Source organism: Pipistrellus kuhlii, unplaced genomic scaffold (genome assembly GCF_014108245.1).
Source record: "Pipistrellus kuhlii isolate mPipKuh1 unplaced genomic scaffold, mPipKuh1.p scaffold_m20_p_14, whole genome shotgun sequence".
NCBI classification, from domain to species: domain Eukaryota; kingdom Metazoa; phylum Chordata; class Mammalia; order Chiroptera; family Vespertilionidae; genus Pipistrellus; species Pipistrellus kuhlii.
The window spans coordinates 31,828,549-31,856,237 of record NW_023425449.1 but is presented as its reverse complement, the minus strand read 5'-3'; the positions used below and the strand labels follow the sequence as shown (position 1 = coordinate 31,856,237).

General features: G+C 38.8%; 1 protein-coding gene across 1 annotated transcript in view; it reads right to left on the bottom strand.

Moving 5' to 3' along the window:
- PREX2 (phosphatidylinositol-3,4,5-trisphosphate dependent Rac exchange factor 2) overlaps positions 1-27,689 on the bottom strand; it is a 208,729-nt gene that overhangs the window by 21,688 nt on the left and 159,352 nt on the right. Inside the window, exons 35-37 of the mRNA XM_036437097.2 lie at positions 25,754-25,868; positions 6,105-6,171; positions 5,450-5,640 (exon numbers count right to left, since the gene is read on the bottom strand). Of these exons, the coding sequence (XP_036292990.1) occupies positions 5,450-5,640; positions 6,105-6,171; positions 25,754-25,868 (373 nt within the window). The remainder of the gene's footprint in view (positions 1-5,449; positions 5,641-6,104; positions 6,172-25,753; positions 25,869-27,689) is intronic.

Sequence of the window (27,689 nt, the reverse complement as noted above, 5' to 3'; positions counted from 1 at the left end):
AACACTGGAATACATAGATGATGGCCAGCTTGATGATGCTCAGCATAATTACGTGTTTTGTTTTGTTTTAATGATGAGAACAAGCTGGTGTGGCCACAGACTGTTTCTCACACTTATGTGTGGTTTTAAACGGAGGATAGTGGTGATGCTGGCTGGTGCTGGTGAGTTCAGGTGCAGGGACCCTCCCTCATCCCCCATGATGCTATTCATAAGCCCAACCGGATGTCAGTAAAAAATGCAGGGCCTTACTTCCTGGAAGACATTCACCCTCTCAACAAAGCATGAAGATAGAAGGTAAGTTATGAGTACTGAGCCTCTAATTCCAAGAGTCAGAAACATGCACTTATGTTCAGATGGCCCCTTTCCCTCAGGGCCAGCCCAGGGCTCTGATGCCACTCACACCCCATTGTTAACAGAACCAGAGAGTGTGGACAGAACCCTGTGGAGTAAGTCCTTAGAGGGGAAACAAAATTCCAGGTTTCTTGTCCTCGCTAGAAATTTCTCTGACACATCTTTTCAGGTAGCCTCCGGAAATGTCCACCCACTGGCTCCCAGGAAGCTAAAGCCGATGGGGCAGGAGGACAAGGGTGTCTTTGGTTTTGGACACACTAGGACTCATGCCTCTGGTTTTATAACATTTGTGGGTACTGAATTTTATCAGTTAAAGAAAACCAGTTGGCTAGTAAGCAGGTGTGGGAATAAATACCAAAACAAAATGAAATGCCGCATTGAATGGAAGGTTGCTGCGGTATGAAATCAAAGAGACACGGAGAAATCCCCAAGGCATGCTTCTGGATTGCCAGCAACAAATAACCCGGCAGGGGGACAGAAGGAAACTTTAACAGCTACAGTGGCGATTCAATACTTTAAAAATGTCCACTTGAGCAAAACAAGTTAAAAACCCTCACTTTGGCATAAGGTAAAGTTGCTGTAAGGCATGCATCTGGAGAATATAGCATATATCTTGGTAGAAAAGGAAATTCAAAAGATCTTCAAATATTTGTACTGGTTAAGCCAAGGAGTGTAAATGAAAGCACTGCTGAAATATCAGTGCCCATTAAGAAGAGAAGCATAATCTGCACCCTCTTTACAAAAGGTAAAGGGGGGCGGGCCCACAACCACCTGACCTGGTTGTATTGTGCATGAGGGCAATCCTTCTGGAACCTGAACAATCCTACCTAATAAAAAAGAAACATGCAAACTGACCGCACCTTTGCTATGCCCATAAGCACTGCCCACCACCAATCAGCGTGAGTATGCAAATTAACTCAACCAAGATGGCAGTTAATTTGCCTATCCAGGCCAGAGCGAAGACTGAAGACAGTGTAGAAAGAAGCCAAGCACTAAGTGAAGCTGCGGAGAAGCAAGCAAGCAGGGGTAGGGGGGAAGCAGTCAGGTGGGGGGCGGGGGGGGGGAGAGGGTGGGAAGCAGGTGGGCAGTGACCACAGCAGAAAGCCCTATTGCAGGAATCTTCCTGCAACAGGCTACTACTAATATATAAACCAGAGGTTTCAACTCCAGTAATTCTACCTGGAGGATATTTTTGTTTTCTTTTAGCTTGGTGGGAAATAAAATTGAAATATAAACAGCCTCTGATGTGCAAAGGATTAAAAAAGAGAAATCCCCAAAATAATACAGTAGTTGACTAAACTGTAGTATAACAACTAGTTAGAATAGGGGTGTCGAACTCAGTCAGAGAAGGGGCCAAAATCTAAAATCCAGCCTAAATCGCGGGCCGAATGGTTTACTGAACAGTCATAAACTGTCATTGTGATGGAAATGCAGCGGAGTGCAGTGATGACAGCGTGGTGCGGGCCACATTGCAAGGCCTGGCGGGACAGATTTGGCCCGCGGGCCTTGTGTTTGACACATGTGAGTTAGAATGTTATGCAACACAAATAAAAGTGATAATGAGAAAGTTGATGTATACATTTTGGAAATACATATAGTTGCTAGGAGCCTAAAGTAGATTGTTAATCTGTATATACCAATAACACTGTGTTCAAATGTGTGTTGTTTGATATAAGTTGCAAGAGATGATATAAAATGAAAATAAGGCATGTCAGGATGGGAAATTCTGGGAATTTTCTATTATTACACTACTTGTTAATAACATGCTTATATTGATTAAAAGGCAAAACCTGATCTTAAAAAGAGACATTCCTGCCAAAACTGGTTTGGCTCAGTGATGGCGCATCAGTCTGCGGACTGAAAGGTTCCAGGTTTGATTCTGGTCAAGGGCATGTACATTGGTTGCGAGCACATCCCCGGTAGGGGGTGTGCAAGAGGCCGCTGGTCAATGTTTCTCTCTCATCGATGTTTCTAGCTCTCTATCTCTCTCTCTGTAAAAAAATCAATAATATATATCTATCACTATCTATCTATCTATCTATCTATCTATCTATCTATCTATATAGAGAGAGTCCTGTTCTTCCACTATTCGAAAGCAATGAAGAGACTGTGGGCAGCAAAGTTCATCAGTGGAATTGTAGCTCATGTAAAGGATTACCCTGGGAAAGAGAATTTAATAAAAACAAAGCCAGGCTAAATGCTGTGAGTGGGTTTTAATCATTCATCCTGAATTCTTGTCCAACTAATCTTGAATTCAGTGTTGTATGCAGCTCTGCCATCTAATTCAAATAGGCATTGAGACACCTAGATATTAATGCTAATTAAGTCTGCCTTTTCATACCAAGAAACCACATTCTTCTCTTTAATTGGAAACATATGCAGTATAATTCAATCTTTCAAAAATATTTCAGAAAAGGAAAACTGACTCTCTAATGTGGATATCATAGGGTTGACAATTTCTCATCTTGATTTTAAAAGTAAATGATAAAAGGTGTGTGGAATATTTATTCTCACACTGTGAACTTCTCCCTTCTGTTGGATCCATTTTTAATGGCAGTGCAGGTGTGGATCTACTTGAGCTCCTCTCCAGCTGTCTGAATTATAACTAGTAAGGGAATTATTTTAGAACCAGTCTTATGTGGAATTTCTGTTTTCAACATAAATTAGTGCACATTTACCATCATGAAAAGTCTAAGCCTAGCCTTCACTAAAAGGTTAAGGATATTATTAAAGTCTCATTTTATTCTGCATCATGGAAAAACAAAACCATACCATTTTCAAATAGTTTTGACCTTCAGTTCAGCATCTGCCATGGGGCATTTGTGCCCACACTTCAGTAAATGTCTCCAAATTGAACTAACCAAAACTATATTTATTTTGAATTGTAGAAATGGAAAAGGTCACACTACTTTGAAATCCCAGTGTTACTTGTGATTCTAACACACCCTTCAATGAATACAGCAATTGTAAAATAGTTGTGGGACATCAATCTTTTTTCTCCTGTACAACATCAGTCAAATTCTCAGTTGCTCATGGAATATCTAAGAATAATTTGGACAACTTGGTCATGGTTCTTAGGTTAAATGACAAATTAATTGTATTAACTTTCAGTAAATTGATGTGGTGGTTGTCACAGTGTCTCCAGTCCTCAGATAATGATGATCTTGTACCAGGAAGAGAGAAGAACACAAATGTTCAAGGTGGTGACATGTGGCTGAGGCCACCATGGCCACCATGCCATTCCTGGAACACACCAGGCACCACTGCTACTTGAGCTCCCACAGAGGGATTGGCTGTACCCTACCATGACCAAATATCCTTTCCGGAGATTTCTGCATACCTCAACCCATTTCATACAGGTTTCTAATGAAATCACCTCTTCAGAAGGCACTACCTCTTCTTCCGGGCCTGTCAAATTTTACCCCTTTGACTTCTAATATTTTTTTTTTTTTTGCATTTATTTCACATATCATACTACATATTTACCTGTTTACTTTATTTCCTGTTTGCCCCCACACAATGAACACCATGTGAGAATAGGGTCTTTATTTTTTCAATGCTGTATCCCCAGCCACTAAAACAGTGCTGGCCCATAACTGGTGTTCAATACATATTTATTGAGTGAATGAATAATGAGCGAATTAATAGGGACAGAATGAATGAACACAAGTTGATCATATAGGAGAGAGAATTTTTCTGCTAGTAAAAAATGTGAAATAATTTTATATATTCAGTTGCAGACAACATTTTCAATTAATCTCTAAGTAAGCTTCCAATAGAGCACAAAGTACACAGCAATGAAAATAAAGAGGAAAATTCTGTATACTAGTATTCTATCAATCAAAATCTGTAATGTTCTTTTCATAAAAATCAAGTCTTGCCATACTGCATAAGGCAAAACATGCTGTGTAGGACTTGAAAACTAGAATTCAGGCATACCAAGTCAAACAGAATTTCACACATGAGCACCTCATGCTTTAGATCATCTTTCTCCTCTTTTCTACTTCATCAATCTGATGCAACAAAACCCAGTTCAACCATCAGCTTCTCCATAGAAACTTTCCAGTTCTAACCATCACAAAGATCTTATGTTTTATGGATAACTTTCCTAGGTCATTTACATTTTCTGTACACAGTAGTACAGATTTACTTGTGTGTGTGATTTTAATTGTTTTTACTATATGGTATATTATTATTATTATTATTATTATTATTAATTTTGTTATTATTTTCTGTTGTTTGTTGTTCATACTTTATGTCTCTTACGTGAGCATCACTACTTTATTACACAGCCAACAGCAGCAACTGCGGTCCATTGCATGAGTTAAATACCAAATGCATTTAAATAAATAATAACCACCATCCTCAAATCTAACAGGCCTAGAACTAAGAGGCATTGACAGATGACAGAAGGTTCTCTGCCCACTCAGATGACAATGAGAATTAAATTCTTCCCTATTTTCCCACCTACATGGTTTAGCTTCCATGTGAAAATGGAAGGATGACAGAAGAGGAACACATACTTATAAAAAAGAACTTAACTTGTGGCTGTCCACTCCCCTTCTTCACCTGAGGTAGCCATATGCATTCATACAGAGCACAGGTGCCAAAGACAAACCACCTGACTAGGACCCATCTGGGTGTCCCCTGATATGTTCAGGAAAAACATACTAATGGGCTATTGCACTATTATTTTGCCAGGAGTGGGAAGATGGTAGTACCCCCAAGGTTGCAAACAGCTCACAATAATTGTGTAGCAGGGATCTAAGCCACTGCAGAGTGGAATGTCCACCAAATGCAATGAAAAGTTCCAAGCAAGTTCCTTCAGTGAATAACTTTGTACCTAAAGTACAAATATTATAATATAAATAAAAGGGCAAAAAAATTCTGGGCTACAATGACAGAAATGTGGGACTGTATTCATTTGGGTGAGTAGTCACAGAAAATATAGGAACTAAAACCAGGAAATACTGTGTAAGGATTATCTAATTTCCAAAATCTTCTCCCAAAATACATTTGTCCTTTGAATGCTGCCAGTTTAGCCAAAATGTAAACCAGAGCCACTAAGGGAAATTGGGCCCGGTGCACGCTCACGTACCGGTGCACACCGCTGTTGCACATGATGACGTGGCAGGCCCCCAGCCGGCTGCACAGCTCCGACGACACCGACAGCAGCCCCACGCCCGAGGCGCTGCACGCCGTGTTCGCACAGGCCGCCGTGCGCTTGGACCTGATGAACGAGGCTACCAGTCGGTAAAGTTCATCCAGGGCATTGAGAGGCCTCAGGAGCTACAGAACAAAGAGGTGAACAAAAAGTTCAACATGTTTAGTGGAAATACATCCTTTTATTGATTTTATTTTTTTATTGAATTTATTGGGGTGATATTGGTTTATAAAAATAAAAAGGTTCAGGTATATAAAATATACATCATCCTTATATTGCACTGTGTGTTCACTACCCCAAGTCTCCTTCCATCACCATTTATCCTCCCAGGCCCTCTTCTACCTCCCCCCAACCCCTCTTCCCTCTGGCAATCACCATACTGTTGTCTGTCCATGAGTCTTTCTTTTTTAAGACATACTTATAGATGGAATATAATTCATAGTTATTATTATACCTTCTAATGGATGGTCTAAAATATTTTATTATGGAGGTAACAGAATTGGAGACTGCAAATAGAAAAGCAGAAAAACTGAGTAAAGGAGCTAATGTGAATGATAAAGCATAAATAAACGCTATCCTCTATTGGTACCTTATCAACATAGGCAGCCTTGGATGTGGAGTTGGGTGGTGAATTTGACTTGTCCAAGTAAAATGCCCTGTAAGAATCCAAAGAATAAAGTATCATTCACTGTGAGAGAAATTAAAGTGCACGAGTGTGCTTGGTACACAAGTCTACGGACACATTATCCTCTCATCCTGAATCCCGCAGCTGCCTGTTGGTCCTGGGCACACAGCACTTTCGAAGTAACCCAGGGAAGTGTTCAGCTCAGGGCAAAGGGTTATGGGGACAGAACCCCTGCAAAGTGGAAAGTCCAGGAAGGGCCATGACAATAGTTTCATTTACCTGGCTGAGTCAATATCTACTAAGAGCACAGGATGGAGAGCAAGATCAAAGGAATTTGAGCTATTTTAAAGAGTTCTAGACTTTCCCCAGTATCCGAAGGAGATAAGAACTCTCTAAGAGCACTGCCGTGATGAGAAGAGGAAATGAGCTTGAATTGTGTGAGGTACAGAGAAATGCAATGCGGCTGGAGCTCGGTCAGAATGAATGAAGCTTAGGAAGAGGCTGGAACAAGCAGTCACTATAGGGCCCCGTTAGCCCTGATGAAGACTTGGGTTTTAACTGGCCCCATGACCAGATGGCGGGCTGTTTTATAAACTTGATTGCTGGGCCTAAAGAGTCATGTTCTCCTGCAGATCTGAGTACCTTTTTATTTCAGCTGTACAGGTACACACTTAGGTGAACACTGTGAAATGCTTTAACTGTGTTAGCATTTTGCACTTTGTTTCTCCTTTAAAAGAAAGGAAACTTGACAGATGCAGATAAGCCCTTTGTTGCTCACCCTTCTCCATTCCCATCTAGCCCCAAACGCTCCCTCCCAAAGGGCAGCAGCACCTCAAAGCTGGCGTTTATTCCTTCCACACTTTAAGGTCACCCATATAGTTGGCCTGAATGGAGGCACCAAGGAATAGCTGTCTCTTTACCACCACCACCCCCCGCCCCTTTAAATCCCCATTTTCTTTCTAGGCTACTTTCCCAAGAAGGTAATTATTGGATAAATATTTTCGTCAGCATCTGTCAGTGGTATGCTCCGACACAGAGTTCTAGAATTAGATCGACAGTACATTTTCCCCTAGGTACTGCTTTAGTGTCTGCTCTCAAACTAGTTGTTTTTGTTTTGGGCATAGTCTATTTTTTCTCTCATAGGTTAAGGCTTTCTTTTTATCCTCGATATTCTAAAGTTTTACCTCAAAATATGTAGGCATTGGTTTATTTATATTTATCCAGACAGAGTCTTAAAGTGCACTTTCAGCTTGAAGAGTTTTATCTTCAATTCTAAAATAATCTCAGCTACTATCTTTTTTCCTAAGTGCACATTCTCTCTCTCTCCACACACACAGATACTCAGACAGTGCACACTTTTTTTTAAAGATCTTATTTTGCAATGATTGCATTTTAGAAGATTTACTAAGTAATATCTTCCAAGTGAAAAAAAAAAAAAAAAAAGGTCAAGTCTAGAGTTTAGCATTTCTGAGAATTTTATTTCCATGATTATTTTTTCATTTGCAAGATTTCTGCCTAATCTTATTTCATTCCTATCATTAAATGCACAAGAATGTAAACTCTCCATGTGGAAGTGGGTTTTATTTACTTTGGTTCATTGTTGCTTCTCTGGCACCTAAAACAGTGCTTGGAACATAGTGTGAACTTAATAAGTATAAATAAGTAATTAGGTGAAAAAGGTGGAGAGATTACAAACACAACACAGCTCATAGACAGATAACAGTATGGTGATTACCAGAGAGAAGAGGGGGTGGAGGGATGTAGAACAGGGTATGGGGGGATAAACAGTGATGGAAGGAAATTTAATTTTGGGTGGTAAACACACAATACCAGATGCAGAAGATGTATTTAGATTTGTGAATCTGAAATCTATATAATTTTACTAGTCAATGTTCCCCCAATGAATCCAATGAAAAATAGTTACAGAAAATAATAAATAAATAAACAAATAAATAAATAAATCACTGGCTTTCTTTTTCTTCAAGATTGTCTCCCTTTTTAATGGACTGCAATCCTTTGTTTACACTTTGAGCATCTACAATATTCCTTGCCAGGCTATTTCAACATTTTAATTTCTTCTGAGTCAAAATTGTTTTCAGCAGCAATTTCGTTGGCTCTTTCCTTCTTCATGTTCTTTGGGATTTTGTTTTGCATGTTCGTTTGACGTGGGAGGATTTTTAATTTAGTTTTGTTATTTTGATTTAGCTCCATCCTCTATCTCTCATAATCTTTCTCTTACAAATGATTCTGTGCTCATTTGGTGCCCAGAACCCCCATCTTCATATTTGAGATGGGAGTATCGCATTATGCGGACATCTGGATTATTACCAGTCACAACATGAGCCAGTTTAGTTCCTAGTTTAATGGCCATGTCAGCTTCTTCCTTCATCTTAAGTCCATAAAAGCTACAGTCTCTGGCAGCAGTCAGAAACAGATTACTCATATTTGCTCAAAAGTGTAAGAGTCCTTCTCTACACCCTGCTTTTAAACTGTGAAGGTGGCTCTTGATCTCTACCTAGTGTGGGATGACTTGAATACCTCACTTTCCTTAAAAAGTTGTACAGAATCCTCCGTCCATCATCAGAGGTCAACAAGCCAGAGGACTCAGCACAGAATTTTTCCCATTTCCTTTACATTCACCGGACACTGAGATGGTAAACTGTGACCTCCGCTGTGACTTTTACATTGTCTGCCTTCAATTTTATCCAGCATTGCTATACATTTAGAACAGAAGTAGGTGATACTTCAAAGCTGGAAGGCACAGAGACACCAGATCAGATGTTCTCATGGCTCTTCATGTGTGCTTGGTAGAAAAAGAGCACACAAGTCAATGAATTATTTAGCCCCTCCAGGGTCTCAAGCACTTCATTTTTACAGTGGATATTAAAATTGCCCTTCATATCTATAGCATAATATTGAAGATTAATCAATGAATATGAAGTGGTCAGTACTGTGGTCAGCAAAGAGGGCTTATGCAATAACTATTTTTCAAGTACACACAGTAGGAGGCCTCTAAGCCAAAGTGTCCAGTTTTCCCCTAAGGCCATCTCAAACATTTTATGATCCATGTAGAAAATGAAAATTAAGGTGGATATTTGGCATCTACATAATTTTGCAATCACTGCACAAACAGAGGTTCAGTTCTCAAAAGAAAGGAAACTATTTGGTGAAAGTTAAAGAGTATCATTTAAATGGCTTGCTCATGTGCACTGGTTGTGGGAACTGCAGCTCTTCCCTACTCTGAACAGTTTGGGGAGAAAAATATTCTGTAAAAGCACTGCAGGGATCATAAGTACACCAAGGAAAACGTCACTACTGAAGCCTGCCACCACAGCCGGCCACACTGGGCACTCTCCCTACTTTCAGAAAGGAATGTTCCTTAAAAAGAGAAGTTAACAGGAGGATCGTGTTGATCTAATTCTGCTACATTCTTGGCAGAAATCTTCCACTTTTCAATAGGTCAACATATCCTAACAAACATATGTAGTGAAGAGACTCAGTAGAAAAATAATTTTTATAGATTTAAAATAAATAAGTGCCCACGTCAAATGAAATCTTATTCAGAAACAATCATATCTTTCCTAAACTGCTATATTGTAGAACTAAAATATACAAAAAAAAAAAAAAATCAAATGATATAAGCACGTCCTGAAAAATACTCTTAGAAGAGAAAGGCCAACTATAAATTCAGAGTTAGATATATTATTGATCCAGACTTGGGCAAGTAGTTAATATTTGTTAGCCCATGATGATAGAAAGCAAGAAATTATTATAAAATACAGCTGTGAACTGATGACATTTAGAGAAAATAACCATGAAATATAGCCACCTTGTTACTCTTATGAAGTTTACATAGGCAACAAATATTTTAGTCAATTACTTCTTATAATAAAACTTGGACTTGAGGCTGCAGCCAATTTTAGGTACCCCTGTCAGAAACACACACACACACACACACACACACACAAAAGCACAGCTGTGCAGCCAGTTTACCATCCCTATGGTTTGCAGGTATTTTTCAGAATATGACAAACTGTGGACAGGAAGTGAATTTCTAATGCACTTCCCTTAATTGCAAGTCTTACCATACTCTTTAATCAAAATTTATGAAAAAGTTAATGGTAAAATTGGATCAATGCCAAAACTGACCGTAGTTTATTATGTTTCTGAGGCTAATAAGAATGAAGTCATGATCCTTTATCTCAATATAGCAAATCTGTAAGACCATTTGGGAAGTACTGCTCTTATTTTTATAGAAGGTGAACAGTAAGTTTCCCTTCATGCTTGATTACATCAGGCTTTACTGTCACAATTTTATAAATTAACTCTACCATAGAAAATGGATACATTACAATAACTTTCTTTTCATTTAGTCCCTACAGAATAAATTACCAATGAAAGAAGTAATAATGTCTTAAGTACTATCAGTAGTGATACAAACCTACCCAAATCAAATAACTACAATGAAACTAATTTGAGCAAACTAATTTCATACAATCTAATAGTAAAGACAAGTGTACAGGCATCTACAATGCAAGGTACAGTGTTGGGAGGTAAATTAAAAAGTGCAGAAAGTCACTGGGATATACCTGCAAGAGAAAGAAGGAAGGCCATGTAAGATTTCTATATAATAAAAGGCTAATATGCAAATCAACCGAATGGCAGAATGACCAGTTGCTATGACGTGCACTGACCACCAGGGGACAAATGCTCAACACAGGAGCTGCCCCCTGGTGGTCAGTGCCCTCCCACCGGGGGAGTGCCACTCAGCCAGAAGCTGGGCTCAAGGCTGTTGAGCCTCTCCCTCCTCCATGGCAGCACTAAGCTGTCAGTCAGGCATCCCCCAAAGGCTCCCAGACTGTGAGAGGGTGCAGGCTGGGCTGAGAGACGCCTCCCTGAGTGCACGGCCTCTTGTATAACATAAGAGTTGTACTTTGACCCATGGAAGGAATTCTGGGCAGGTCAAAATGGAAAAGAATCATTTCAAGTGGAGGCAACACCATGAAGAACAGAACAGATAAAGAGTGGATGGAGCCAATTTGGCTGAAAACAAGGTTCATGTAAGGTACAGAGAGAGAATATTGGCCAATTCAGCTGGATCATATTGTGACAAAATTAAGCAGCAAACTGAAAAATTATAATTCATTTGTTAAGCAGTTGAGAAGCACCACACAGTAAACACTCAACTACTAGCAAAAAAAGAATAAATGGAAAGAAATGTGTGACACACAAAATATAAAAGTTCAGGGAATTTAGAGCAAGAGACCCTAGAAATGAAAAGCATCATTCAGCATTCATAACAAGACCACAGTAATGGAAATAGGGGATAGATGTTTGCCATGAGAGAGAGAAAATTAGTTTGGGGAACATAGAGATTAGTTGTGTAGAGTTAATCAAGCTCATATACTAATTTAAGGATCAGGGAAATGCTTTGTCAAATGGGTGAAGAACTAGGATCAAAGCTCTATAGGAACAGGCTGATGCTCCCCGGGATGGCCAGTTTTTCACACAAAGAGAGACGATGCAACAGCTTGATGTAAAATATTTAAATTTATTAATTTTGTCATTGAAGATACAGAGAGGTTAAATCAATGACAAATGTGACATTCTTTTCACTTGGTGCTACCCCCCTCCTTTTTCTGGGCATGTTGGAGTATATCCAATTTTCCAAGAGAGATGACAAAGTCAATAGAGCCCCTGCTGTTTTATACATAGGGAAGAATATCTATAGTATTCAGCTCAGATCTCTGCTATATTCTTGTTTCTTTTCCAGATCATTGCTTATGAGATCATCTCTATATTTAAAGTAATTATGGAAATTTCTCACTTGGCCAGACTCATCTGTACTACATAAAATTGCATTAAAAGATACTGATCTCTTATCCAAGTGAGCATCAACAGCGAGGTTCAATCTAAACTCACATATGGGTAAAAACACATGATAAGGAGCTAAGAGAACATTAATTTGCATCTTCATCCCAACCCTTTTCCTTGTCCATAAGCATTAGCCTTGGATTCTCTAGATTAGGTTTTTCTTAAAGTAAGAGAAATCCTGAATAATGAGATAAATGTAGATTTGCTTGGGCAAATGTGTGTTTTGGCTTATCAAAAACAGAGCATCTTAGATGCGTGTCACTAGAGAACCACCTATTATCAATTAGCAGGGCCATTTTTACTTCTACCCGAGTGTTGGGGGTGGGTGAGGAATTTCGGGAAGGCTAACAAGACAGTCGTGTGACCACAGAGGACAAGACTTTCCCACATTGAGAAAAGCACTCTTCTCAGACATCCCTTACGCTCTGAAAGCAGGATCATGATGTTCAAGGTGATGGAGATGGACCCACTGCTCCCTACTGCTGCTGCTGGCCACATTTCACTCTCCTTCTGACAGCCTTCAGCCAGCAAAATACTGGACTAGAATCCTACTCTCTGGTTTTCAAATGCTCCTTTTCTTCACTTTCATCTTGTCCATCTTTTCATGAGGATGCTAGGGTGATAGTCCTGCTTGCTCCCGCGACATGTCATTATCACCACATACCGGGAAGAGAGTGAGCCTTATATCATTTCTGGTCATGGATTCTGCTATGTTGAATTAGACGGAAGAGAAGGGGTAAAAGAAATGTTCCCTTGCGCCAATTGTCAACGAACTACTGTGAGTCTGTCTTACCTTCCTGAAATCCTTGTGGCATTCAACAACAGTTGAGAGTAATAAAAATTACTAATCCTACACGATGTCCTTCTGGACATAAGGACATGTTCTTAATACTTTTCATTCAATTATTTCAACCAATATTGTGTGAGCATCTATTGTGGTGTGAAGCACTATTTTCCTGTTTTAGGAATACAACGATGAGAGCAAGAGACAAAGTTTGTTCGCTCGAGGACGTGTACACGTCAGGTGAGAACACGTGTACAAGTCAGGTGAGAATGTGTCCTTCCCTCCCTGTAAGTGTCCGAAGAGCCTGACTCTAGCAGCCTTTCTTTGTGGGAAAATAGAAACTCCTCTAATTTGGTTCTCCCTAAATCTGCTTTTCGACTACAGAGCAGCCCTATTCAGTGTTTTCTCCAATAACATTTCTTTACCCAGACACAAGACAAGCTTGTTCTCACTCCAGTGGGATCTGCCCTTGGCTCACTTGACAATGTCCAACCTCATTTAGAAAATATACACACACATGAAGGGCCAAAGTGACATCTCTCACCAGCAACTGTTTATTTTAAATGCCAGCCTATTCCTCTATCTCGGCACCACTCAAAATGTGGTTTGCAGACTTAACAAGTTGCTAGCAGAAATATAGAAATTTCATAAAAATATATATTGTGTCATCCTGCAAACATTCAAAAACACTTGTCATGTTGAGCAGGACTTAGACCGGCACAGTAAGCCCTGTGCTATGTGAGTTGCAGAATAGTCACAGACAGCAGGGCCACATCACAATTAGGGTCAACTATAAACCCAACCTGTATAAAAACAGGAATCAAACATAAGCATGTGTTTTTATTTAAAACTTATCGACTCTACAGTCACTTTAACGACCAGTCAGAATTTTAAAAATTGATGGTTAACGTAATTAACTAGGAAATAAAATTGGTAACATTTATCTGTACTTTATGGATGACAATAAAAATTTCACTGGAGTTTTGTTAAGAAATTGCTTTTAAATGTAGCAGGATACAAAATTAATGCCAAGAAATCCATGGCTTTTCTATACACCAACAGAGAAACTGCAGAAACAGAGACTAAAAAAGCAATTCCATTTACCATCGCACCAAAAAAATTAAGATACCTAGGAATAAATTTAACTAAGGAAGTAAAGGACCTATATGCGGAAAACTACACGACACTGAAAAAAGAGATAGAGGAAGATGTAAGGAGATGGAAGAACGTACCATGTTCATGGATTGGTAGGATCAACATCATCAAAATGTCCATACTTCCTAAAGCAATCTATAGGTTCAATGCACTCCCCATTAAAATACCAACGACATATTTCACCGACCTAGAAAGAACTTTCCAAAAGTTCATTTGGAACAATAAAAGACCCCGAATAGCCACAGCAATCCTGAGAAAGAAGAGTAAAGTTGGAGGGATCTCAATACCAGACTTCAAACTATATTACAAAGCCACTGTTCTCAAAACAGCCTGGTACTGGCACAAGAACAGACATATAGATCAATGGAATCGAATCGAGAACCCAGATATCAACCCAAATCACTATGCTCAGTTAATATTTGACAAAGGAGGCACGAATATACAATGGATTCAAGACAGTTTCTTCAATAAATGGTGTTGGGGAAATTGGACAGATACATGCAAAAGAATGAAACTAGATCACCAACTTACACCATTCACAAAAATAAACTCAAAATGGATACAGGACTTAAACATCAGACGGGAAACCATAAAAATACTAGAAGCATCCACAGGCAGCAAAATCTCAGACGTATGCCAAAAGAACTTCTTCTCTGATACTACCCCTAGGGCAATGGAAGCTAAAGATAAAATAAACAAATGGGACTACATCAAAATAAAAAGCTTTTTTACAGCAAAAGAAACCATCAACAAAACAACAAGAAAGCCCACAGTGTGGGAGAACATATTTGCAAATGATACCACTGATAAAGGTTTAATCTCCAACATCTACAAACAGCTTATACAACTAAATAAAAGGAAGATAAATAATCCAATTAAAAAATGGGCAACGGACCTAAATAGAACATTTTCAAAAGAAGACGGAAGGCCAAAAGGCACATAAAAACATGCTCAAAGTCACTAATTGTCCAAGAGATGCAAATCAAAACAACAATGCGGTACCATCTCACACCTGTCAGAATGGCCAACATCAACAAATCAACAAACGACAAGTGTTGGCGAGGTTGTGGAGAAAAAGGAACCCTCATGCACTGCTGGTGGGAATGCAGACTGGAGCAACCACTGTGGAGAACAGTGTGGAGTTTCCTCAAAAAACTGAAAATGGAACTCCCATTTGACCCACTAATCCCACTTCTAGGAATATATCCCAAGAAACTAGAAACACCAATCAGAAAGGATATATGCACCCCTATGTTAATAGCAGCACAATCTACAATAGCCAGAATTTGGAAACAGCCTAAGTGTCCGTCAGCAGATGATTGGATCCAAAAACTATGGTACATCTACACAATGGAATACTATGCTGCCATAAAAAAGAAGGAATTCTCATCATTTGCAGCAACCTGGATGGAATTGGAGAACATCATGCTGAGTGAAATAAGCCAATCAATGAAAGAGAAACACCACATGACCTCACTCATTTGTGGATAATAAAGAGCATTATAAACTGATGAACCAAAAGATAGATATAGAGACAGTATATCAACAAGTAGGCTGTCAAATTACAGCGGGGAGGGGAGGAAGATCTGGGGGAGATAATAGATCAACCGAAGGACTTTTATACATGCATATAAGTACAACCAATGGACACAAAACTCCGGGGAGGGAGGGGGGCAAAAAAAATCAATAAAATATATTTAAATAAATAAATAAATAAAAATAAATAAGAAAAAGAAAATAATATTACCTCTGACCATGTATGTTAGATAGTTGAACAAAGGGGAGCTACTAGATTAACCAGAACAAGATAATATGTGTAAACTGATGGGGCAATATTTAGAAAATGCATTTGTGGGTATTAGGAAAGTACTTTGGGCAAGTTTTCTAGTAGAAAGGAATCTTGGGATAATTTTGTATTCTTTCCATAGATGTTCCTTGTTGATAATCACTGATGAATTTTTTCTTTTAAATGTGCAGTAAAGACAAAGTATAAAGTAAAAAAAAAAAAAAGAAATTGCTTTTAAGTCTTATCTTTCTTCCTGTTAACATACCTCTGAGAAACTGGATTTCCTATACTCTGAGGGTAAGACCAATGTGGAAAGAGTTTAGAGTTATATTTTCTCCTGTAAGCCATGCTGCCATGCCAACCCAGAGTAGGCCCTCAGAAAGAAACTAGCTTATTTCTCACACTGAAAACTTTAAACATTAGTGTATACAGTGCTTGTTCAAGTATATGTAGACAGTGAATATGGAGAATCACAGTATCACTCAACTTTTCTTTTTGGTTGGAGAATAGCAAAAGTGACTCATGATGATTCCGTACTCACTGCTGTGAGAATCTGGTAGTATTCAGATTCAGCGGAGCGGAGCAGAGCTGAGCCTGATACTTCCCGTTTGAATTACACCTGGCATGAAAAGCCCCTGCTTCCTGGGCCCTTACTGGAGAAGAGTCCTGCAACCTTGTTCATCACAGATTTGGGCAACCTCATTTCCCGTTACACCACACGCAGGACTGGAAGCACAGCTAGGCTGTCCCTCCTTCTGGAGAGTTCTCCAGTCACTTCTATCCTCTTACAGCTTTCTGGTATGAAATCTGGGTTATTTTCCTGAGTATCTCGGTGCTCTTCCAGTTCCATCTGCATAGTTGTTTCATGCAAGTGCCCTCTATGGTTTCCCCACTGGAAGGTGAGGTCAGCTGGCCTGGCACTGAGATCCTTGGAGAAGCCCTTCATAATAACTTTATTCTCCAATGAGCTTCTCTGCAGGAAACCCATAGGACCCACCTTCTGAAACAAGCCTTTGCTACTATTTACATTTGGAGAACATGGAGATCTGCACAAACCTCCTCTTGGCTACTACTCATAACAACCTCAAAAGCAATGCTAGCTCCAATGGATAAGTAAGGACATCAAGGCTCAGAGATATTAAGAACTTTCCAAAAGTCATACAGCTAGTAGGTAGAAGCAGGAGAGGCTCCAGCCACCACCGTTGCACTCGCCAGTCATAGGCCTTGCTTCTGGCTGAGCAGCGTATCCCTGGTTGGAGCACACTGACCACCAGGGGGCAGACACCCAGTCCCCTGGTGGTCAGTGTGTGTCACAGTGACCAGTCGTTCTGCTGTTTGGTCAATTTGCATATTAGCCTTTTATCATATAGGATTACATAGTATATATTCCAACACTTGATTGAAATTTGAGGCAAGAAACATGGCTGATAATGCATTTTGATGGCCTTTAAAACATATGCAGATGAATTCCCCTTCCTGAGAATGTGGAATCGTCTATGAGGCACATTCATTGTGAGGATAAAAATACATCAGTGAGATTGATTCACAGACCCTAGAGATGCTTTCAATTAATTAGTAATATGATTACAATGATTTCAGTCTCTTTTGCCTTTTTCTTCCACTTTGGTCTCTTTCATCTTTTCTAGTTATACAGCTATGAAACAAAATCTTTTCATAAAAAAACAAACAAAAAACAAATCAGGTTGCTTCTTTGCCTTTTAAAACACTTGGAAATTCTCGTCTCCCCCTCGCCCCCAAAGATTTCACATATTTGTGTTGTACTTACCATATTTTCCGGCGTATAAGACGACTTTTGAAACAAAAAAAAGTCAACTGAAAATCGGGGGCAAAAGACCAAAATTGCACAAAAATTACCTGCAGATCTTGACGGCAAAGTAAGTCTTTACTTTGAAGTGGGGGGTAGTCTTATACAGCGAATATAGGCCTAAACCTATGTTTTAACTGTAAAATTAGGGGGTCGTCTTATACGTCGGAAAAACGATTACAACAGCATTAAATCACTTCCCCAAGCCATGCACATTAATCCTGTGATCGTTCACTTGTTGGGAGAAGAAATGGAGTATTAATATAAAAGCATATGCTTCAGAGCTGAAAATATCTAGTGTGAGTCTCCACTCCCATGGAGCCAGCTGCCTGCCTTTGAGCAATTCACCGAACCTTTCTGTGTGTGAGGTGCTATCATCTGGGAACTCTCAGGCATTATTTTGATTTTAACTACTACCTCCCTGTTAGTGAACCCAGCCTACTGGATAGAGCCTTAGATAGCAGTACCATATCTCAAATTCAATTCAATGCAGTATCCCGACACTTCCAATCCCCAAGGAACTTCTCCTCTGGTTTTGTCATTTTATCAGATAATAATGGAAGCGCCCAATCCATAGTGTGCTGAGAATCTGTCTCCCTCTCAGTACACTATGTATTCTCTCAAGACTTTTTTTTATACTTCCTAAATATTTTTAAAATTGATACTTTTCTCTCCATTTCCATTTGCTTCACTAACTTCCTAACTAGTCTCTCTGACTCTGCTCTTAGTTTCATCCTTATTTGTCCTCAGTGGTACCACCAGGATGCTCAATTTAAAATGCATGACCCCTTGTACAACTTAAAACTCATAAGCCAATCACCTCTCTTACAGGCATAAGGCTAAATTCCTCAACTGGTGTCCCAAGGTCCCCTTGGGCTGCTCCTGCCCACCCCTCCTGCTTCCTTTCTACCCTTCCTACCCATCATGGTTCTGCAATGTCTTTGCTCATATTGTTCCCTCCCCCTGAAGAGGCCTCCTCCCTTCCTTCAACTAGCCTACTAGCAGTCATCTGTCAGAACTGCCCAGGCTAAACTCCTGGGTCTTTCCTAAGTCTCTTCTGCACTCACTGGCATCCTGTTGCCTCTACCATAGTGTTTAACCCATGTACTGCATCTCCTCTCCCTTTCCTTTAAGATTTTCAAGGGCATACTGTCTGATTCTTCTCTGCATCCCAATGCTGTACACAGTTCTGTACTTGCATAAATTACACAATAGCTGGGCTGGCATGGCTCAATGGTTGATCATAGACCTATGAACCAGGAGGTCATGGTTTAATTCCTGGTCAGGGCACATGCCCGAGTTGCAGGATCAATCCCCACTAGAGGGCTTTCAGGAAGTAAGCATTATTGATGTTTCTGTCTCTCCTTCTTTCTTCCTCTTTGAAATCAATAAAAAATATATATTTTAAATTACACAATAAATATTGTTGAAACATAAAGATTATTTCTAAAAGGAAGACATTAAAGTCCATACTACCCTGTTTCCCCGAAAATAAGAGTGTCTTATATTAATTTTTGCTCCCAAAGATGCGCTAGGTCTTATTTTCAGGGGATGTCTTATTTTTCCATGAAGAAGAATACAGTACACATTTATTGTTAAATGAAAATAAAGGAAACTTATTACCTGTATACGGTACAGTAGTACGGTAGTGGTCAACACAAACCAGACAAACTGTGAATCCTACAGTATCAAGAATTTACTCATTTATTCAATGACAATCATGTCATCATCTTCTGGAACATCATCATAACAATCCAATTCCTGAATTTCCTGGTGAATTTCTTGTGACTCCATTTCTTTCAGAATCATTGGACCAAATATCTCATGTTTAGCCTTGGGGGTAGGAGCTTATTTTCGGGGGGATGCCTTATATTTCACTCAGAAGGAAATCTGTAAGTAGGTCTTATTTTTGGAGGATGTCTTATTTTCAGGGAAACAGGGTATTCTCCATGAATACTATTTAACTAACATGTGAAAGTCACCATGTTACTCAGGAATCCATCACCATTTCTATTCTCATCTAGTTGCCCCAACTTTTGGGTATTTATATATATACAAACATTCATTAATCATCTGTTAGTAGATACCTTATCAACAATGGGTAAATAAAAAAGAAAAAGACAAATCAAAAAGGAAAACCAGATATTCATAAAATGAATATAAAGAATGATGTGATGAAGTCTATAATGTAAGCATAGAAAGGAAAATAAAGAGAAGACTAACATTTGAAGAAGGAAGACCTCATGGAGGATGGATTTTGAGGTTTGCCGGGAAGATGGGTGGGAATTGGCCAAAGCAACTGAAATTAGAGTCAGTCTGGCTAAATTTTAAAAAGAAAACCCAAGCAAAGATATTTCATTTTCTTCTTGAATGACTGACAGAATCTCACAAACTTGGAGCTATATAAAACAGAACTTTGTCTACCAATGAAGTTGTAAGGTTCATGTAACTAGAGAGCTAATATTCAAAACATAACACTCTATTTTCCCCACAAATCATGATTTTTAGTAAGTCCATATTAATTTCTTCTAAGTTACAATTACGTATTTTGAATCAGAAGTTCTGGGCGTGACCTAAATTTCCTGATTGATACAGGAGCAAAGCTTTGAGAGAATAATGTATAATTATTCATTCACCTTCTGTGGTCCACCCACCAAACAGAAGTTTGAAATGTCAGCAAAAGAAATTAAACAAAAGCAACAGGGAAAAAAATTACACTCAAAGAACTTGACCAGAATGCCCTGAATACATTTTTTAAAGACTGATTGTCCTTGTGATGGGCTAAAAAAAAAACAGCAAAGTTACAAATAAAAAGAATTCCTGCTGCTGTAAGCCCTAACAATTTTTCCTCACAGAGTACATTTCCTTAACTGAATCTTCAGGTTAGTCTTATTTTATCTCTAATATTTTCAGCTCTCCGTTATCCCAAAGGAAATTCTGGACACAAAGTCCTTTGATCTTCCCTTTGCTTTGGTGAAAACAACAGCTTTTCTTAGCTTAGAGACAGAAGTAATTCAAAGGTTTCTTTTTGAAGATGATTTTATCTGCTTCTGCTTGTCAGCCAGGGTATCTATTCATCCTTAATAAATATTATCACAATAAAAGACTTATCATAGGATGTGAAAACACCGGGTTAAGTAATTCAAATCTCATTTGCTGCTTTTATCTAAAGATTGTATTAAAAATTCCTTTAATGTAGAAGTTAAATAAATATTACATATAATTACAACTTCTCAAGGGCAAATGAATTAGTGTGCATGCAGATAAGCATAAGCAGAGTGCAGATAAATGAAATAAGGCTACATGTATATATGTAAATGCTGCTAGGTCATATTCTCAGAAAGTAGTGGTGGCAACCTTTAATAGAATTATAGTGTTTTCCAAATAAGGAAAAGATAGGTTGTTCTTAAGAGTGTCACTATAATTTCAAGTTTACCTGCTCTTGTCTCATGTAAAATTTATGAGCCTTGGCTATGCTGATGAGTTTTCTTGAGAGCAGCCTCCAACAGAGCCAGCATCTGTGCCCTTCAAATGGCCTAGAATGTTCTGTATATAAGAAGCAGACTGGATGCTAGAATAAGTTCAATAAAATAATAATAGCACAAAAAAAGGCTATTACACTAAAATTAATCTGATCTCCAATTCACTTCAACTACTTTTATGGTACTTCCTACATACCAAGCACAGAGGTGCCCAGGACCTAGCTGCCCTCCTATGCATTGAGCAAGGCAGATAAATAACTCACAAGACAGACCAAAACAAATGACATTCAAGAGGTTATTAAGTTTTAAAGAAGAAAGTGATTAATTCCAGCTGAGACTATAATAACTGAAGGCTTCCTGCAGAAAGATAAATGTGAGATGGGTCTTAAATAATTACTTTCTCACCAAACAGAAACGGACCTGAAGCATGCCCTGAAGGACAGCTGGGTTCAAACAAGCTGAAGAAGAGCTGACAGCATAGGAGGCACAGGTGGACATGCTGACTCTATGCGTACACCTGTTTCATGTCCCTCTTCCTTTTGAATTCCAACCTCATACCACTCTATTATCCGCCCCCTGTAGGATTTTCACACATGCTATTGTCTCTGCTAAAACACACCCTCTGCCCCACACTTTTATGTCCTCTTCCCTCTCTCCTAAACACTATAGCTTCAACTCCTCTTTCAGAAGATCGCTGCACAAAGATCATACTTCCTCAAATAATTCACTCCTCTAACCTGCAACCATCTCTCTATCCTGCCTCCAATTAAGACAGATTCCCTTCTTATGCACATGCATAGCACCTTATACATTTCCTACATTGTTTTTCCCACATATTGCTACAAATTGTTAGTAAAAGTGTTGTTTGATGTTTATCATAACCCATAAGGCAAAATTTCTTAGAAGTTAACAATCTTATCTCCCAGAAGGCCCTCAATGTGAAGTGCTGTCTCCGGGTACTTGGTGGGAATACAGGATTGGGGAGTACATGAAAGTATCCAGGAATACCTTTACTATTATATTGTATGAGGATTTGGCACTTAAGTATAACTTACACATTGTAAATATTAGAGCCTTTATATATTTCACATATAGAAAAGAAGTATAGAAAATTTTCAGCCATTACAAATTGATTCAAATTCTTTGTAAATTTAATTTCTCCTGCTATTAAAGAATCACTTCTTATATAACACAAAATTTACAACTCTGAAAACAGAAAGAAATTAGATGTACACGTTTAGTTTACAGTTTTTCTTAGAGCGACAGAAATATGGATGCATCTTAAGGTATAGAAACATAGAATCCGTCTGAAAGACAAACTAGAAAATAAATGTAAAACTGCTATAGAGGAGATAAATATGCATCTGGAATGTTTCGAGTTAATTTAAGAAAGAAACCCCATCCTATATAATAAAAAGGTGATATGCAAATTGACCCTAAAAGTGGTACCACGGGTCACTCTGAGGTGCATCGACCACCAGGGGGCAGACACTCAATTCAGGAGCTGCCCCCTGGTGGTCAGTGCGCTCCCACAGGGGAAGCTCTGCTCAGCCACAAGCCAGGCTGGCTGGCAGGAGCCTCTCCTATCTCTTTGACAGCATTAAGGATGTCTGACTGATGGCTTTTAGGCAGTGCTCCCTGTGGGGCGCAGGCCTAAGCCATCAGTTGAACATCCCCCAAAGGCTCCCAGGATGCCAGGGAGCAGGCCTAAGCTGGCAGCTGGACATCCCCTGAGAGGATGCAGGCTGGGCTGAGGGTCTCCTCCGAGTGCACCAGGCCTCTAGCATTTAATAACTCTAAAGCCACAGATTTACTAAGAAAAACAATTGAAGGATAAGAAATTATTTATATTCTAATTTAATGGTCTCTCTCTCTCTGTCTCTCTGACTTTTTTCTCTCCCAGATTTATTAAGTTCATACTCATGTTGAGTTAAGGTAGTTTCCACAGCTCTTCATCAATAGAACAACCAAAATTTTCCATTTCAAGCTTGGGTACACTATTTGTTATCTAAACAAGGAATGAGAAACAGTATTTTATGAGCTGAAGGCACTGAGGGAAGAAGGACATGGGGATGGAGACAGGGGCTAGGACTGGAGATGAGGTATGAAGGCTGAGGTTCTTTATGTCCTCACACTCCTAGCTGTACTTAAAAACGTGAAGTGGCAGTGAGCCCACACCATCCTTCACATCTACCTCATGCCAGGAGAATATATTCATGACATCCAGCCCCACTTCAGAATACAGAGCAATAACACATTTCACAGAGATACTATCCTGGGAATTGCCAAGACTTCCAACCAGACATTTTTTTTAGTTGAAAAAAATTGTTCAAAATATGACTCTGAGATTGGTATTTGGGTAGCATACCTTGTGAACACAAATAAAATATCTATCATTTTCCTATTTATATCAAACATAGTTTGGCCCTTTAAAAACTTGCTTTTAAAGAAAATGTGCCAATCCATATCCACAAAGGCACACTTTAAGAGAATACATGCTTTGAGTAATTTTCTTGTCTTCTTTCTGTAAGGATGATGAATTTACATTTAGATACCCCGAAACATAAACTCTAGAATGTTTCAATGTGAAGCTGACACATGACAAAAATGATAAATGACCTCAGTAACTAATGTACAACTTTTTTCCTTTTGATTTTTCTGTTTTATTTTACTGTTTACTTTATAATAAAAATGATACTTAAAAATAATCTAGAACCCTGTAATTGAAAGGAGTACCGTATTTTTTGGACCATAAGACGCACTTTTTTTCCTCCAGAAGTGGAGGGAAAAAGTCCCTGCATCTTATGGTCCAAATATAGCCTACACATATACTTTAAAAAAAAAGTTTTTTTACTTGCCCGGCTCTGTGTGGTCTCTGTGTGCTTGCCCGGCTCTAAAATGTTCTAAATGCTGCTGTTTACTTTACAGGGTTGATTACATGTATTTATGACTATGATGTTGGGTTTTAATGCACATAAAATATTTTAGGACACTATTTGTTTCAGAATCTTTTTTTCTTCATTTCCCTTCTCTAAAAACTGGTGCGTCTTATGGTCCGGAGCGTGTTATGGTCCGAAAAATACGGTACTTTCATATAAGGAATAATGTTCACACTGACATTACATTTTAGCTAACAGGTCACCATGTAGTGGTGCTTTTGGCTAATAACCAGGATGTATTAAAATGAAAGAGTTTGGTAACGATAAAGTACATTTATGTAAGGCAGGAAAGAACAAGGCTAATGGGGATGATGGCTCCTGTCCAGAGGGAATGAATAAAAAGGAAAGTCTGGGGTAGAAAAAAGAGAATAAAATAGTTAGAGGATGGTGAAGGTAGAGAATAAAAATGCCCTTGCTCCTGAGTTTCTTGGTTAGAAATTATGTTAGACACTACATGCTACTATCTACAGCACATGTGTCAAACACAAGGCCCGCGGGCCAAATCTGTCCCACCAGGCCTTGCAATGTGGCCCACACCGCGCTGTCATCACTGCACTCCACTGCGTTTCCATCACAATGACAGTTTATGACTGTTCAGTAAACCATTCGGCCCGCGATTTAGGCTGGATTTTAGATTTTGGCCCCTTCTCTGATTGAGTTCGACACCCCTAATCTACACTAATAAAAGAGAAACATGCAAATTGACCATCACTTCACAATGCCCACCAGCCAATCAGGAGTGAGTATTCAAATTAATCCAATAAAGATGGAGGCAGCCTCACCCCCTAGTTGCTCCAGGCCTCTGGGCAGCATGCATGCATGCAGGCACAGAGCAGCCAGGCGGGGTAGGACACCTGCTATGAGGGGGAGGGAGGGGGAGGAGGGAACCACAGGATCAGCACTCGGGCCGGAATGAAGATAGAAGGCGGCAGCCAGAGCAAAGGCCTGGGTCAGGGATGCTGTAGGAAAACCGGTGCTGGCAGCCAGGAGAAAGAAGGCCTATTGCATGAATCTTCGTGCAATGGGCCTCAAGTTTCTTAATAATCAGAGAAAAATCAATCAAGAACTCTGACTTGGCACAGGAGAGTATAATTTAGACATAGTTGTCAAACATTTCTGCTGGCTTAATGCTATCTATTGAGGATAATAACTAAACCAGGTTGCCTTCCAGCCACCAGTGTCAGGGCTCTGATGCAGGTGGCAAAGATGCCTCAGGTTCTCTGAATGTCTGGCCCATTTTCCCATGGAGACTGGCATGGGCAGACCAGCCAGTTGGTGTCTGCTGGGTGCGTTAATTTCTCATGAGAACTTTAACCATTTTGAACATGCTTAATGGTACATAATAAAACAATTTTACCCTCAACCCACTGAACCTCCTAGGGACACCACTGTACACATCAATGCTTTTCCACCAGGAAATGGTCTACTAAATATTTAATCCTTTAATCTTCAACAGAAATTAAAAGGATAGCATGAAAATTTACAAACATGTTTTCTATTTTATTTAGAAAAGTAGTACCCATTTGAATATTTGAAATAGTAAGCCCTAAATAGAGAAATTTATATCAAAAGAAATATCATGATTCATCTAATATAATCAATAATATGAGGGCAAAAACACTATCTGCCCCTGTCAAAATATAGAAACAGAATTATTTTTTAATCTTTACTGTTGAGAGTATTACCAATGTCCTCCTTCCCCCCATTTCCCACCTCCACCTAGTTCCCATGCCACTCTGTCCTTCACCACCATTGAATAATTACATACCTGAGCTTCTGGTTGTATTGTTTGACCTTTTCCAATGAGGCTGCATTTATTTGGGCTTGAAATTCTTCCACTGAAACATTGTCTCTATAATAATATCCTTCCATGCTCTCTAGAGCTGTGGAAACAAGTAAATGTACTTTTCATGTGATTTATAACTCAGTTTCTCCACATTTAATCTTAATTTTTAGTAAACTAGAGGCCCAGTGCATGAATTCGTACACAGGTGGGGTCTAGCTGGCCTGCCTCAATCGGGGCAGAGGTTGGCTGGCTGTCCCGCCTCCAATCAACGTCAGGGAGCTGATCGGGGGCTGAGCCAGCTGGGAAGGAGGGTCCAAGGGAGGTTGGCCCAGGGAGGCTGGTCCTGCCACCATTGGGCTGGTTGGCTGGCCACAGTGCATGTCATAGTGACCAGTCGTTCCGGTTATTCTAGTAGTTGAGGTCACTTGGCTTTTATATATATATAGATGTATTAAATATCACCAAATATAACCATATATGAAAGAAACTATCTTTCATCAGACCAAAAATGAATAAAAATCATTCTTCTGCTCTCATAATAAAAAGCAAACATTTGATGACTCTCTGTTTAGCAGGGAAAGGAATTTCTAATTTAAACTGTTTTCTGTTCTTAAAACATTTTGTATATGTTCTTTGTGAAGCTAAACTCAAACTCGTATATGTTATTAACATATAAACACAAAGGTAAATACACACATACTTATGTATGAGGCAGAAATGTATATTAACATATGAGAGTAAAATATTGAAATTGTCATCTCCATGTGTATTCACATTCTCTTATAGCTGCAATTAAATTATGAAATATTAGTGTAATAAATAAGACATCTAAAGTTAAAACATAGAATACTGCCTATACCCAAAATTTAGTTAAAAATAAACAATCATCAACACATATATGTATATATAAGTGAATATATAACTAATATATATGTCTATATATATATGTAAAACTCTCATTCATTTTAAAAGTCTTTTGATTAATATAAATTTCATTCTTAACTAACATTTTTGGTTAAGTGGTTCTTTTTCCCTTAAACTTTATGCAGTGATATTTTTAACCTTTTGGCAAGGAAATGAATCACATGGAATTGCCAGAAGTATAAGATTTCTTATAGAGAGGGTTGCCAGCAACAGGAATGGCAATGGAATTAATCTTGTCCAATGTAAATTATTTCCCTGTGAAATTATTGCCACTAAAGAGCCTCACTTGTCAGCAGACTATTTCAAAATTGAGTAAAAATTAATCTTTCAAAACTTCTAAATGCCATCATTTCTAAACTAAATAATAAGGTTTCCTTGAATTGACAGAGACGTATCACCATTTTGGGAGGCAAAATAAGAAAGTTGCTGCTAATTTTAGCTGTGCTATATTTTCTAAACTAGTCAGCTTGGAGCACTGAAGAAACAACAAAACTTTGAATACTGCTGCATCTGAAATTTTAAAAATGGAATTACTGGCCTGTAATCAAGAATAGCATTTGTGCAAAATTAGAAAGACTACTACATTTAGTTCAGCACAGGAAATAAAATGTGGAGCTTGTTTCAATGATTGTTTTTATTTGTTTATTCCTTAAAACTTCTGCATTAATTAGAATATTTGCACTAGTTCAGCAAGCTTCTGGTCCTGAATACACACACAAGTCATACAAAGAAGTCTTCCTGAAAAATCAATCTTCAAATATTCTAGGAGGATTCAATGTGGGTTCCTCTTTCTAGTTGTAATACTAATAATGAAAGCCCTTGCATGGGAGTTAAACCACCACTACCGTTCCATAGTACTGTGTTTCCCCGGAAATAAGACATCCTTCGAAAATAAGACCTACTTACAGGTTTCCTTCTGAGTGAAATATAAGGCATCCCCCCCAAAATAAGGCCCCACCTAGGCTAAACATGAGAGATTTGGTCCACTGATTTT